The sequence below is a fragment of the Cyphellophora europaea genome (assembly GCF_000365145.1).
Source record: "Cyphellophora europaea CBS 101466 unplaced genomic scaffold supercont1.2, whole genome shotgun sequence".
NCBI classification, from domain to species: domain Eukaryota; kingdom Fungi; phylum Ascomycota; class Eurotiomycetes; order Chaetothyriales; family Cyphellophoraceae; genus Cyphellophora; species Cyphellophora europaea.
Genome location: NW_008481808.1, coordinates 2,003,757 through 2,017,460, shown reverse-complemented (window position 1 = coordinate 2,017,460; position 13,704 = coordinate 2,003,757). Strand labels below are relative to the sequence as shown.

The following is a 13,704-nucleotide window of genomic DNA, read 5'->3' as shown; positions in this document are numbered from 1 at the left end:
GGGGGGGGGGAAGCTTGTGGAGGGGGTAAAGGGGCAAGGAGGCGACAAAAACAAGGAGAGGAGAGCGAGAGGGGGATTCTCAAAAGAAGGAACTCAACTCACCTCTCGCCATGACATACCATGGCATCTGGATGGTGGTGCCGCCGGGCACGAAGACGTCGCCTACGTGCACGCCTTCCTTGGGCGTCTGGCGGAAGACGCCGCTGGGCACGGGTGGATTGAGGCGCAGGCTCTCGTAGATGACGCCGTTGAGCAGCTCGGCGTCGATGAGCTTCTGGTGGCTGAATTTTCCGTCGTCGCCGCGACATTGCTCGGCTTCGTCGCGCAGCGAGGCCACGAGCTTGGGGTCCTGCGCCAGCCAGTAGAACATGTAGACCAGGGTGGCGGCGGTGGTGTCGCTGCCGGCGACGATGATGAGGCGGCTGTCGCCCTGCAGCATCGGCAGGGCCTTGCGCTGGTCGGCGGGGCTCATCTTCTGGTAGTGCTCGATGAGCGTGTAGGTGATGTCGCGGTCGGTGCTGACGCTGCCTTGGTCTGCCTTGCCCGTGTCGGCCAGTTTCTGGTTGCGTGTGGCTTGCTCGCCCATGCGCTTGGCCAGCTGGTCGGAGCAGAAGTTGATGAAGCGCCAGTAGTCGGTCGCGGCGCCGGGAATGGAGATGATGAACTGGAAGAACCACGTCGGCATGCCGAGGCCGGCGGGCTTCATGCCTTCGTTCAGCAGCTTGATGGCCCAGTGCGTCTCGGCGCTGGTCAGGCAGTCGAAGCTGCGCCCGAAGGCCAGGTCGCCCATGGCGTCAAACGAGTACCAGTTGAAGACCTCGCTCACGTTGACCTCCTTCCCGAACTTCCCTTCCGCCAGGCCGTCGATCAGCTGGTCGTTGTACTTCTGTACGCGGGTTTCGTAGCCGCGCAGCGCCGAGGGCGAGAATGCTGGACTCCATACCTTGCGGCGGCGGTCGTGCTGCTGGCGGTCGCGCGTGGTGTGCATGCTGATGAGGGGCGTGTCGTTGGCATACCAGGGCGCCTTGCTACACTTGCTGTCGGCGCGGCTGATGACGGCCACGGCGTTGGGGTCTGTGACGCTGATTTCATTGGGACCCAGGCGCACGAATTGGCCGAGCCGCCGGTGCTTCTCCAAGAGCTCCTTGTGGCCCATCAATCTGCTGTTTTGGATCACGTGGCTGAACTTGCTCAGGCGCGCGCTGAAGGGGCCCGGGAACACGTTGAGCGGGTTGAAGAACGTGCGGTAAGTGAGGAGGGAGGTGTACAGGCCGAGGAGGTAGAGGCCGCCGAGGCGCAGAGAGGTGGGAAGAGCGTGCGCGAGCGGCTCAGAGAGGTATTGCATGCGGGCAATGACGAGGACGAGCAGCAGGAGGGCGTGGGCCTGCAGGATGAGGAAGACTTGTAGGTGCTTCTCGCCATGCTGGAACTGTTATGGGCAGCTGATTAGTGGAGGGCCCCGAGCTGAAAAGGGAGAGAATTTGTGATGTAGCTGTCGTGGTTCTCATGGTGTTATAGGGAGACTTGCGTAAAGCAGGTATGCGAGGACGCCCAGGAACACAGCGGCGCCTGGACCCAAGTATGGCGAGTCCATGATAGCATCCATGACTGGTTGTGTGCGCAAACGGCTGTCCAGCAATATCTCAGACTGTCGAAGGGATTAAGCAGAAGATCCAAGGGCCACCGTCCCTACCGAAGGAAGAGCTGGTGTTTGCATATTGCCAACTCTAACCACGAGCAGACAACGTAGCACAAATATAGCTCCACAGGGAGCACAGGGGCGGGCACCGAGTTTGCGCGACTCAGGGCACTTGAATCGGTGAATCATGTTCACGTCCCCGAGATGCCGCAGGATAGATTGTGTGCTTCTCCTTGGCGTGATCGCGAATTCAAGGGGATTGAATGTGGGAGCGCTAGGTGGTGGGAGCTCTGAACAGAGTAGTCGTCGTTTGGCTGGAACTGTTGAACCAGGCAGTAAAATCGACAAGTGACCAATCACAATTTCGCCTTACATTGGGTTGGTCCGTTTAGCTTGACCTCGAAAGGCGGGGTTGAGCGGTACGTCTCACAGCCTAGGTTATTGCTGCTAAGCCTGACGAGTGTAACCTCGGGCTGGACCACGTAGACTACTGAATACGGCGCAACTGACTCGGGGCGGAAGCGTGTTACAATCGCGGCACGGTGGACAGATCACACTGGGACAATGCAGAGCATGCAGTGGATTCGACAGCGAGGAGAGCTATTGGGTGGACGTACTGGTGGACGCACCGGATTTGGCGAGGATGTGAACACCTCTCTGGTTCTGCTGCAGAAAGGATGTCTATTCCACGCCAGATAGCTGCCGTTTGAGGTGTTCTTCTGCAGTCGTGGCTTGCACCCGGCCCTTCTCGCCTCGGCGCATCATCTGGCCCAGCAAGAACTTGATCTTGCCGTGCTTGCCCTTCTCTTGAATGTCCTTGACATGGCCGGGAAAGTCGGCAATGATTTGATCCGCCAGAGACTTGTATTCCTCGTCTGACATTGCAACGTATAGTAGCCCCTCGCCCTTGATGATCTCATCAACCGGACGTCGGTCTCCTTCGAAGACGAGCTTCAATACCAGCTTTGCCGAGGGGGTGGTGATCTGTTGTCGCTCCAAATGGTATAGAATTCGTCCAAGTTGTCGGGCAGGCACAATGTCTTCAGTCCAAGTTCGTTCGTGTTGGGTAAGCATAGCGCCCAGCTCATGCAAAACCCAGTTCGATGCAGCTCTGCCGAGCGCGCGCTGTCTGAGCTTAGCCGATGTACCAAGCTGACCTACGAGCTCGTCGACAACTTCCTGGAAATAGATGAGCCGTCTGCCATCATCCAGTGTCAGCAGTGCCCAGCTATCTACTACCGACAAACCGTAGTCGTTTTGCAGCATCAGTGCAAGTTCTTCCGGTATTGGTGGTAGTGTTGATGTGAGATGTTGCACCAAGTCTGGCGCAATATAGAGCGGCGGGATATCTGGATCCGGCATATAGCGGTAGTCAATCTCGCCCTCCTTCCCTCGTAGTCGTCTGGTGACTCCGGGCCTGCTGACTGACCAGCCACGGGTTTCGCCTTCCACCACGCCGCCGGATTCTAAGACAGCGATTTGGCGATCTCTCTCTGCTCGGATGGCGTCCTCAACACCCTTGAATGAGCTTAAATTCTTGATCTCAGCCCGCTGGCCGAGTCCAGACACTCCGCCGTACGAGAGACCACCTTCCAAGGGACGGTCTGTACGACGAACTGACACATTGACATCAGCGCGAAGGCCACCCAGCTCCATACCCGTTGTCACAGCATCAACGGAGAAAAGAAGCGCCTGAACTTTCTTTACGTATGCTGCAGCAACACGCGGTGAATGGATCTGTGGAAGAGAGATGATCTCGATCAGTGGGTGACCAGCCCGATTGAAGTCGACAAGGCTCGTTTGAGCATCCTGATCGTGTGTACGCGCTGTGTCTTGCTCGAGCTGAACTTGCTTGATGCCGACAACTAGCTCTTGTCCGTTCTCAAGTTCGTCATTGGCATCATTGATAATCACATAGCCGTCCTTCGCAAGTGGTTGGTAATATTGAGTAATCTGATAGCCGGAGGGCTGATCGTGATAGAAGTAATGCTTTCGGTCGAAGCGGCTTTCGGATTGGATTTCGCAGCCGAGCACAACAGCTCCACGAATAGCTGGGATGAGGGTAGCATACTGGAAGACGGGTTGACTCCCAGGTAATGCCAGGTCGAACTGGGCGACCCGGGAGTTTGGCTCGAGCGTAGGATCTGTAAAGGCATCTGAACCTGGTCAGAGTGCGGCCGAAGTGCTGGTGGCAGGACCTGACATACCTGAGAAGAGCTTTCGAGCCGTGTTGAGCTGAGCATGTATTTCAATGCCCACAGTCAACTCCCACCCTTCAACGTGGTCTATATCGCCGTGGCTTGCGCCGTCCCCGGACCCTCGCTTCGCTGACCGGGCGGCCTTGATCGTCTCTTTGAGCTCTTTCCTGAGAGGAGCAACCTCCTGTGCAAGACATTTCGTGGTATGAAGATGGCGCGGGCCGGCAAGCGCAGGACTTTGGGGCGGCTTCGCGCATGGTGAAAAGCGACTAATCGATGTGGTACGAGGCGAAGCTGCTCGGCGACAGGCTATGAGTCTCCATCGCGGCAGCATAGGCTCTCACGCGCTCTTGAAGCTGCTGGATGCGGAATGATGGAAAGTTGTATACGCAGACTATCACTAGATGCAGGAATGAGATTCAGGACGACCATGGGTTGGAACGCGTCGGTTAATCCTCGGAGTCTCATCAATTTCTCAGGCAGTAAATGCTAGTAGTGAGCAAAAGAGCGATTTGGACAGCCTGAGCTGCCATCTTGTGGGAGAATATTTATGAATCCAGTACCGGTATACACGGGGCCAGATAGCCCGTACTACCTCTTGTTCGTATTCTCAATCAGACGCACGTCGCTATGACCGAGTACTCAGGTATCTTCGTCCGACTTCGCCCTCCGACCACTCTTCGTATTTTTGGGCGGTGGTGAGAAATTCTTGCCCGCAAAGTGCTGCCGGTAATGGCCCTCTTCTTCCTCTTTGAGCCCATATCGGTTCGGGTCTCTTCTCTCCAAAAAGTGTCGCACTCGGTCATCGGCAGCAGGGCCGAGGACAGGTACTACCGGCTCTGGTCTCAACCCATGGCTACCCTCGTTGGTCAGATACTGAGCGTTCTCGGCCTTGCGATCGTTCATGAATTGATGCGTCTGGGCAGTAAAGGCCTTCGCTCGCTCTTCGACGCCGGCCGCAGAGGTTCCTGCCCGTGTCGCCTGAAATACACCCGATAAGATGGCGACGAGAATGACAAAGGAAGCGAAAGCATTGTGGTTGAAATAAGTCCCGGCGTAGGACTGCGGACCACCACTATTGGGATGCGATGTCCTGGCATACCACCGCTCCCAGTCTTCCCACGTTGCATTGCCATATGGTGACTCTGGGGTGTCAGCATGGTATGTGCGAGAGTATCCAGGCGCCGCAGAAGACTTCACACCCCATCCAGCACCAGTGACATCGTAAGCCCGTCTTTTGGCGGGATCGGAGAGTATCTCATGAGCAAGAACAACCAGCCGATATCGTTCGATTCGCTCAAGTGGTGTGAGGGCGTGTATTGGCTCGCCCGGCGCAGCAGCACCATGGCGGTCCGGGTGGTAGATCTTGACCAGCTCGTAGAACTTATGTTTCGAATATGTAGCTCCTTTTTCCAGATCGAAGATGTCGTATGGTGTAGGCTGCGCTGACGGCTTTGACGTATGACAGCAAGGCCAATTCATATTGTCCCGGAAGTCGTATGACTTGGGATCGCTAAAAATTGCATAGCCCCGGCGCTGTATACCTATGGTCTTTCGTTTCTTGCTCCGGGCTTCGACAGGTCTGGCTCGAGGGATAGGAAGCACTGCGGGGGATGTACTTGTGGCGTATGCGGAGCCGAAGCAGCATTGGAAGCTGCCGCAGGCTCCTGTTAAGGCCTGCTTCTTCACAAACATACCTAGCTCTGTAGCCACGAGTCAACACACATCGTGTATCAGTCGTACAGCATATGGGAGAGCGGAAACCTAGGGTCAGACGACACTTCCTTTGGCATCGGCAACTGGCAGCTTCAACATCTATGGCTTTTCCTCGCCACCGTACCGCCCGGCATGGTGCCTCGTTGCCTTTTGGGGGTCGCTACTTGCACGTCGATGTCTTGAATCTCGTCATCTGCTCGACGTAGACGACTGTACCCTGGCTTCACTCTCGCGAGTCAGCAATGCCTGCCTGGGCGGCCCCAACGCGTAAGTCAAGTGATGGTCCCATTAAACGGGACGTGACGTGCTAGCAAACCGAGCGTATACGGGCCCCACCACCCTTGCCTATATGCGCGAAGGCTATGTAATCCAAGCCCGCACTTACGTTTAAAGACACGACGACATGTTAGCTAGGTAACTCCTCATGTGAACCTGCGACTGGCCGAGGAAGGAGATATGGCTGATCTACCGACATACGAAGGCGGCTGCGCCTGTGGTGCCGTTCGCTACAAGGTCATCGACCGACCAGTCCGAACACATGCTTGCCACTGCCGCTGGTGTCAGCGAGAAACCGGGTCTGCCTTCGCCATAAATTCCATGTATGAGACCGACAATGTCAAGACGACATCTGAAACAAAGCCAGAAGTTGTCGAGGTTCCCACCGCCACAGGCCAAATCCAGTGGATTACTCGCTGCCCTCGATGCAAGATCGCTATCTGGAGCCAGTATGCCCTGCATGCGGGCAAGGCTGTTCGGATCATCCGGGCAGGTACCTTCGACAATCCTGACCTGTTCCCGCCCGAGCATCACATCTATACGTCGACCATGCAGCCATGGTTGATTCTGGACGAAAGTACACCACAGGCAGAGGAGTTCTACGATAGAGCGCGTTTCTGGTCGCAGAGAAGCCTTGATCGGCTCGAGAAAGCATTACAGAGGGCAGAGGAGCCCCAGGGGGGCCAGTGAGTCTCACAGTGGATCTTGGGGTCAACATTTGCACCACAAGCAGCTTTCGGGATTACCAGGGAGCGTCAAGATCTACGAGTTGTTTAGGACGTGAATTGGGATTAGGACAACGGCAGATCAGTTTGAGCACATGAAAGACTTTGAGGCAATGCCAGCACGACTCTTCCGAGTCCACTTCTATCCACTCCAGTCACGTCTCTTTAGTCACCGCTGTGATGAACCACGCCTCAGGCGCCTGCACAAGCTCTCTCTGGGTGATATCAGCCAGAGCATTTTTGAAAACCTCACTCTCGGCATGTGCCTGGAGCGCTGCCGGATTCTCCCACCTGCTCAACCGGTTTAGCCCGTTTCTTCAACAGGACATCATAACAGGGTGCATTACTTCTCATGGTGGACAAACTGGAAAGCACCGTCGGGAAATCGAACTGCCTTGGACAGCTGGAACTGTATACAGCCAGCTTTCTTCTCAACAACAGCCGTACAGTATTCCGCCATCGCGGCCTGCGCCTCGGCCTCTTTGCCGGGACTTGGTACAATCAAGTTTATGATGCTGACTGGTTCGTCAGGAGGGTACTTGTCAATGATTTCCTGGTTGAGGTACTTCAACTTCTCGGCCATGGACCGTGCGAAGTCGTTCTGAGTGTCGCCTGCTGCCATATCGATTGTTTGATGCCGCAACCAAGAGGTGAGCAACGCCCGAGGGCGGCACTATCCAAGCTTATATATGTCGACCTTGGGCCGCGCGCCTGATTGGCCCGGTTGCAATGTTAGAAGGGCATGGACTAAACGGTTAGTCTTGCGTGCCCCCGTTGTATCACCTAAGCCCGATCTTATAGAAAGGCGTCCAACGGGTCCCCGATCGCTGCATGCTGGACTCATAGGTTGCGCCAAAGCCGTACTGCCGAATGCGAAGCGCACATCTTGTCAGCTGTGCGGTGGCTCAGGATGCTTTGTGTGTCGCTCATATCTGTCACACCTTGTCTTCCAGACACGTCCGAATCATTTGCCGAATATCCACTTGACCTCCACGTCTTACTGCTGAGCATCGAAGGTCCTCTCGGCGTCAGCCTGAGTGTGTGCTCGTGGTGATCGACGTAAGATCGTAGAGCGAAGGTAGGCGGTACCATGGTATGACTTCAATGACGATCTGAGGACGTTCTGAGGACTTTCAATGGAGGACCGCATCCACTATTCTCTTCCTCACTTCCACTGGCATAATGTTGTCCCCGTCGTCCATTCGGCCTTGGTTCCAGTCCACCACTACTCCATACGCCTTCACAACGGCATCTTCGTCCACTCTTGTTCCATGCTGGGCCATTACTCTGATGCACTCCGCGACCCATGCAATTTCTCTCCTGGTATCCTCCGTAATGTCATCGTTCTGGCTCGAGTAGATCTCTTTGCCAACAGCGTCATCCAGGTTCGAAATGCTAATGCCGCCAGCTTTGCTCTCGTCCTGCTCCACGTGCTTGCTCAACCATATATACCCATTCACACCTAGGATGACGTCGACTTGAGAAGTGTCCGACCCCGTAACACCGGCACTGATCGTAAATACTTGCCTCCGACTCCTCACCACTCCGCCCCCGCCTCCAGTTCCTTGAACCGCCAGGAACAGTCCGTTGCGCAGCTTTCCATACTTTAGACTTCTCGTATGTAGCGTTGCCACGCCATCAGAACCCCCAACACTCTGCACCTCCGCCACCAACAGATCGCCTTCCTGAAAGTAGTGCCGCATCTGCAACTCGTCCGCCGTGGTCCTCCTCCGCAAAATCCCGCCGGGCAGATTGATGCTGCTGAGAGGCAATTTCGCCAGCAGCGGCGCCGACACATCAACTCTCCACTGAGATTTGCCTACTTCCACGATGCGGCCAACCACCAGATCGCCGATCTCCGGCGTGTAACGTGCTCGCATGGGCGAGACCGAGAGTAGCTTGTTGGTTACAACAACGTTGCCGGCGAGGGTGGCGGTGATGGCCACGGATGCGGGCGTGTTGAAAGTGCCGTGACCGCGCATCCATTGCGAGTCGGTCGTGACAGTCTGTCCCGGAATAGCGAAGTTAAGGCGGCGACGCTTGGCCGAGGAAGGCTCATCGTCGCCGGACGACATAGACTCATCTTGGTCGATCGAAACATTGTAGCTCTGCTTGGAGGGAGGAAGCTCGTCGTCGGAGTCAGAGGGTAGGTTGATAGTCAGACCCATGGCGATTTAGATTGCTGGTGTGGTAAGTTGGGAGGCGGACACTTGCGGCTGGCGATTGTGCTCGTCGGGGGTTACGCCAGGTAAGATCCCTGCGGTCCAAGTCGTCAGAGGTCTGTTGCACCGTTCTCCGGATTCAAAGAGCGACTCGAGTCAGGTAATACCACGATTTGGCGATGGTGTCGAGAAGGTCTGGAGCCAAGCAATTGAAGTTGAAGGAGGCAGCCTCGCACGTGAGTTTCGGTGGGCCGACTCGCACTAGTCCTATTACAACCTAGCACGCTCGCAATCTTGGCACACGAACGGAATTCTTTGCATCTCACGCTTTTGGCGCAAGTACTTCGACATCCCCCATCCCGCCGATACCCTCCCCTACAACTCCCTCTTTGTCCAACAGGTCAAAATGGGTATCGATCTCGACCGCCACCACGTGCGGGACGGCCACCGCAAGGCCCCCAAGAGCGACAATGTCTACCTCAAGCTTCTCGTGAAGCTGTACCGCTTCCTGGCTCGTAAGTCGGAAATGGATAGAAGCAGCACGAAGATGTGTCTAACAAATGGCAGGCCGCACCGACGCCAACTTCAACAAAGTCGTTCTCCGTCGCCTCTTCATGTCCAGAATCAACCGCCCTCCCGTCTCCCTGTCCAGAATCATTGCGAAGACCGGCACTGAGACCGCGCAGAAGGCCTACAAGGGTCAGACTGTTGCAATTGTTGGCACCGTCACCGACGATGTCCGCATGCTCAAGGTCCCCAAGATGTCTGTCGCTGCTCTGCGCTTCACCTCCTCCGCCCGTGCCCGCATCGAGGCCGCTGGTGGTGAGTGTCTCACCTTCGATCAGCTCGCCATGAAGGCCCCCACCGGCAGCAACGTCGTTCTCCTCCGCGGCCCCAAGAACGCCCGTGAGGCCGTCAAGCACTTTGGCATGGGTCCCCACAAGCACAAGAAGCCATACATTGAGAGCAAGGGTCGCAAGTTCGAGAAGGCCAGAGGTCGGAGACGGTCCAAGGGTTTCAAGGTGTAAGGCAGGTCAGGATGAGCTAGGAAGCTCACGATCACGAGTGTTCGAAGATCAGATGAGAAAGTCACCATCGCCCGGACAAGTGGGTGGGGGACGGACGCCAATTCCGTGCACTCTACCGGAGTGCAAAAATGATGCCACAAAGCACGATACCATGCAGATGGCGTTATTCGTGACGAAGAAATCACGTCGTCCAGCAATGAAAATTACTTCTGAATCAATGTCGATCTGTTCCTCTTGATTGTAGTAGTTGAGGTTTTGGTAATCAGCGAATTGATGGCTCGAGAATGAATTGGGTTACAACACAGTATCCCTCGCGGGGTAGACCTTGCAACAAGTGTAGTGCAGTTCATTGCCACTCGATCGCGTACGACTTTGCCAGAGTACGAACAACGCTGTGAACCACATCCACCGTGTAACATGAGTGAAGCCTTGGCGTACCGAACTTCTAGACGGGGCTTGACTCAGATTCTTCTTCAGAACCGAAAGGCGTAAAGCAGCGGAGACACAACACCGCTCCACCTCTGTTTGGCATTCAGAAGGCTCCCTCATGTATATAAGCCAGCTGTAAGTTCCTCACAGGTGCCGTGCTCACTCCTCTGCAATACGCGCGAGCCTCTGCACCCGCCATGTCCTTGACTGAGTCCACACCTGAGGCTGCGGCCAAGGCAGCCGCATATTCCGCCCGTAATCTGGCCGTGCTGTCAGTGGATGCTCGCAATGATGCACTCACAGCCATTCATGATGCTCTCAAAACCGACAAGCAGTCCATACTCGAGGCCAATGGCCGGGACATGGAATTGGCCAAGCAAGCCTCACAAGACGGCAAACTGAGCCAAAGCCTGATCAAGCGGCTCGACCTACAGCGGCCAGGGAAGTTCGACGATATGCTACAAGGAATCCTAGACGTGCGGAAACTCCCCGATCCCGTGGGCAAGATCGACTTACATACCAAACTCGACGACGGTCTCGAAATGACACGCGTGTCATGCCCGATCGGCGTTCTCCTCATCATCTTCGAAGCCCGCCCCGAGGTCATTGCCAACATTGCCGCCCTGGCCATCAAGTCAGGCAATGCGGCCATTCTCAAAGGTGGCAAAGAGTCCACCGAATCCTTCCAGACCATTTCGGCCGTCATCTCAAAAGCGCTGGAATCCACCAAGGTCCCGAACGCCGCCATCCAGCTCGTCAAGACCAGAGACGTCATCGATCAGCTCCTCGGCCTGGACAGATACATCGACCTCGTGATCCCCCGCGGCGGCAACGACCTCGTCCGCTACGTCAAGGAGCACACCAAGATCCCCGTGCTCGGCCATGCGGACGGCCTCTGCAGCGTCTACCTGCACTCCGACGCCGACAAGGACACGGCCGTGCGCGTCGTAGTCGACTCGAAATGCGACTATCCCGCGGCCTGCAACGCCGCCGAGACGCTGCTCGTGCACGAGGATGTGCTCCAGACCGTCTTCCCCGCCGTGGCAGCCGCGCTGATCGACAAAGGCGTGTCGCTCAAGTGCGATGAGAGATCCAAGGCCGCGCTGTCCGGGCTCGACAGGGCCACGGCCGCGGTCCAGGACGCCACGGAGCAGGACTACAATACCGAGTTCCTCGACTTCACACTCGCCGTCAAGACGGTGCCGAAACTCGACGTCTCAAGCAGCACCAGCAGCAACAGCAGCGGTAGCAGCACCGACGACATCGCCCTCGACCTCGCCATCGCGCACATCAACTCACACTCGTCCAAACACACCGACAGCATCGTCACGTCCTCCTCGGAGGCAGCCGAGAAGTTCATGTCGGCCGTCGACGCGGCGGGCGTGTACTGGAACGCCAGCACGCGGTTCGCGGACGGGATGCGCTACGGCTTCGGCACCGAGGTGGGCATCAGCACGAACAAGATCCACTCGCGGGGGCCGGTCGGGCTGGAAGGGTTGACCATCTACAAGTACAAGATCAGGGGCAGTGGGCAGGTGGCGGGCGAGTATGGTGAGGGGGCTGGGAAGAAGAGGTACAAGCATGAGGCGCTGCCTTTGCCGCAAAGGTAGCTGTGAAGAAGCGTTTGGGTCACAGGTAGTTAACCGTTTTGACCGAATTCGCTGAAGCCGTAACGGAAGATCATGCGCTGCCTCGAAAGATGACGCCAAAAATGAGCCAGTGTTCTCTCTCTCTCTATAGTGTACCTCGTTGAAGACTCCTCACAGCTTCGCTCGCCCCTTCTCCAGCCGCTGCTCCTTCTCAAACTCATCCCTCAACAAACGCTTGAGGATCTTCCCACTGGGCGTCTTGGGGATCTGCGGCACGAACTTGACCCCGCCGTCCAGATGCTTGTACTTGACCAACCGCTCCTTGACCCAATCGTACACGTCCCGCTCCGTCAGCTTCCCCTCCCACCCTGGCCTCGTCACGACGTACGCGCGACACGCCTCGCCCTCGCCATCTTTGTCATCCTTGACGCCAATGACAGCCGCGTCGACGATACCCTCCATCTCCAGCAAGACGCCCTCGACCTCAGGGGGTGCAACCTGGAAGGCGCGGACCTTGATGAGCTCCTTGACGCGGTCGACGATGTAGAGCTTCTTGGTCTTCTCGTCGACGTAGATGACGTCGCCGGAGTGGTAGAAGCCGTCGGGGTCCCAGCTCTTGCGCGTCGCCTCGGCGTTGTTGAAGTAGCCGGGGATGACGCTCTCGCCGCGGACGCAGGCCTCGCCCCGGCGCCCGTACTCTCTGATCTCCTCGCCTGTCTCCACGTCCACGATCTTGCCCTCCATGCCGGGACTGAGGTAGCCCACACTTCCCGTCTCGTCGGCCTCGCCCCACGGAAAGCGGCTGGCGATGCAGTTTGACTCGGTCATGCCCCACACCTGCGTGAAAGTCGCGCCTGGTGCCAGATAGCTGGTGATACGTGCCTGCGTTTCCTTCGTGAGGGGCGCCGCGCCGACCGCCCCAGAGCGGATGGAGCGCAGACTGACCTCGCCCTTCTGCACGGGCATGTGCATGATGATTGCGACCAGCATGGGTGGCACGCCGAAAAGGTCCGTGACGCCAAATCGCTCGATGTTGCGCACGAACGCGTCCACTTCGAAGCGCCGCATGATATATGCTTTCTCTCCTAGCTTCCAAATTGAGGTGAGGGCGCGGGGCGCGACAGCGGCGTGGAACATTGGTAGACTCCACAGGTTTACTGTCTCCCAGGGTCGCTTGTAGAATAGAGGAGAGTAGTTGAATTCATGCTGGGCGATCATATTTAGATGCGTGTTTATCGTTGCTTTTGGCAAGCCGGAGGTCCCTGAGGAGGTGAATCGCGCGGCAGTAGTGGTCTTGCAGGTGTTGTAGTCGTCGAAACGCACCCAATCTGCGGTGCCGTGCTGTAGCAAGGTGAGCCAGGAGGTGTAGCCTGAAGGGCAAGACTGGGTGTCGAGCGGGTGGAAAATGATGAGGTGGGAACTGGGAATAGATATGGTCTTGGTGACAGAAAGCACTGTGGGTAGGGTTTCGGCTTCGAGGATCAGCCAGCTGGCCGAAGTGGCCTTGATATGGTGACTCAGTTCGAAGGGGGTGTATCCGGGGTTCGAGCCAGCGAAGACAGCGCCAGTGCCAATGATAGCGAGGGCAAGCATCATGTAGTAAACATCGTTAAAGGCGTGAATGAGCACGCAATCGCCGGGTTTGATACCCTGTGCACGAAAGCCAGCAATGAGTTGGCGAACAACATGCTGGGCTTGCGAGAGGGATAGGGAGCGTTTTATGTTGGTTGCATCTATGAAGACCTATGACGATGTTAGTCTACTAGAGATCAGTAGTTCTGTAAACGGCGTACTGGCTTATTGACGTCGTAGGTAGGTTCGTCGAAGATCCAGCTGAGTATGTCCTTAGTGGGTAGAGGAGGCACTTCTGGCCCCTTGAGAAACGCCATGATCTCACAATACAATGGCCGAAGCTGTTGCTTGCGCTAATGTGTGGGATCTC

The 13,704-nt window shown here is 56.6% G+C and overlaps 9 protein-coding genes across 9 annotated transcripts; 3 read left to right on the top strand and 6 right to left on the bottom strand.

Annotated features, from left to right (window-relative positions):
- Positions 1-79: 79 nt before the first annotated feature.
- Positions 80-1,606, bottom strand: HMPREF1541_02275 (uncharacterized protein; the record flags this gene model as incomplete). The annotated part of the gene is made up of 2 exons (XM_008716631.1): positions 80-1,429; positions 1,550-1,606. The coding sequence occupies 2 exons, from the start codon at positions 1,604-1,606 to the stop codon at positions 80-82; spliced, it is 1,407 nt and encodes a 468-aa protein (XP_008714853.1).
- A 714-nt stretch (positions 1,607-2,320) lies between these two features.
- On the bottom strand, positions 2,321-4,171 carry HMPREF1541_02274 (aspartyl/glutamyl-tRNA(Asn/Gln) amidotransferase, B subunit; the record flags this gene model as incomplete). Its single annotated transcript, XM_008716630.1, has 2 exons — positions 2,321-3,795; positions 3,847-4,171. 2 exons carry the CDS (start codon positions 4,169-4,171, stop codon positions 2,321-2,323), a joined length of 1,800 nt encoding a protein of 599 aa, XP_008714852.1.
- A 308-nt stretch (positions 4,172-4,479) lies between these two features.
- Positions 4,480-5,319, bottom strand: HMPREF1541_02273 (uncharacterized protein; the record flags this gene model as incomplete). Its single annotated transcript, XM_008716629.1, has 1 exon — positions 4,480-5,319. The coding sequence occupies one exon, from the start codon at positions 5,317-5,319 to the stop codon at positions 4,480-4,482; it is 840 nt and encodes a 279-aa protein (XP_008714851.1).
- Positions 5,320-6,009: 690 nt separating this feature from the next.
- On the top strand, positions 6,010-6,519 carry HMPREF1541_02272 (uncharacterized protein; the record flags this gene model as incomplete). The annotated part of the gene is made up of 1 exon (XM_008716628.1): positions 6,010-6,519. One exon carries the CDS (start codon positions 6,010-6,012, stop codon positions 6,517-6,519), a length of 510 nt encoding a protein of 169 aa, XP_008714850.1.
- Positions 6,520-6,897: 378 nt separating this feature from the next.
- On the bottom strand, positions 6,898-7,176 carry HMPREF1541_02271 (uncharacterized protein; the record flags this gene model as incomplete). Its single annotated transcript, XM_008716627.1, has 1 exon — positions 6,898-7,176. One exon carries the CDS (start codon positions 7,174-7,176, stop codon positions 6,898-6,900), a length of 279 nt encoding a protein of 92 aa, XP_008714849.1.
- A 511-nt stretch (positions 7,177-7,687) lies between these two features.
- HMPREF1541_02270 (uncharacterized protein) lies at positions 7,688-8,722 on the bottom strand (the record flags this gene model as incomplete). The annotated part of the gene is made up of 1 exon (XM_008716626.1): positions 7,688-8,722. The coding sequence occupies one exon, from the start codon at positions 8,720-8,722 to the stop codon at positions 7,688-7,690; it is 1,035 nt and encodes a 344-aa protein (XP_008714848.1).
- Positions 8,723-9,122: 400 nt separating this feature from the next.
- Positions 9,123-9,744, top strand: HMPREF1541_02269 (uncharacterized protein; the record flags this gene model as incomplete). The annotated part of the gene is made up of 2 exons (XM_008716625.1): positions 9,123-9,231; positions 9,284-9,744. 2 exons carry the CDS (start codon positions 9,123-9,125, stop codon positions 9,742-9,744), a joined length of 570 nt encoding a protein of 189 aa, XP_008714847.1.
- A 626-nt stretch (positions 9,745-10,370) lies between these two features.
- On the top strand, positions 10,371-11,783 carry HMPREF1541_02268 (glutamate-5-semialdehyde dehydrogenase; the record flags this gene model as incomplete). Its single annotated transcript, XM_008716624.1, has 1 exon — positions 10,371-11,783. The coding sequence occupies one exon, from the start codon at positions 10,371-10,373 to the stop codon at positions 11,781-11,783; it is 1,413 nt and encodes a 470-aa protein (XP_008714846.1).
- A 150-nt stretch (positions 11,784-11,933) lies between these two features.
- On the bottom strand, positions 11,934-13,651 carry HMPREF1541_02267 (uncharacterized protein; the record flags this gene model as incomplete). The annotated part of the gene is made up of 2 exons (XM_008716623.1): positions 11,934-13,505; positions 13,556-13,651. The coding sequence occupies 2 exons, from the start codon at positions 13,649-13,651 to the stop codon at positions 11,934-11,936; spliced, it is 1,668 nt and encodes a 555-aa protein (XP_008714845.1).
- Between the last annotated feature and the right edge of the window lie 53 nt (positions 13,652-13,704).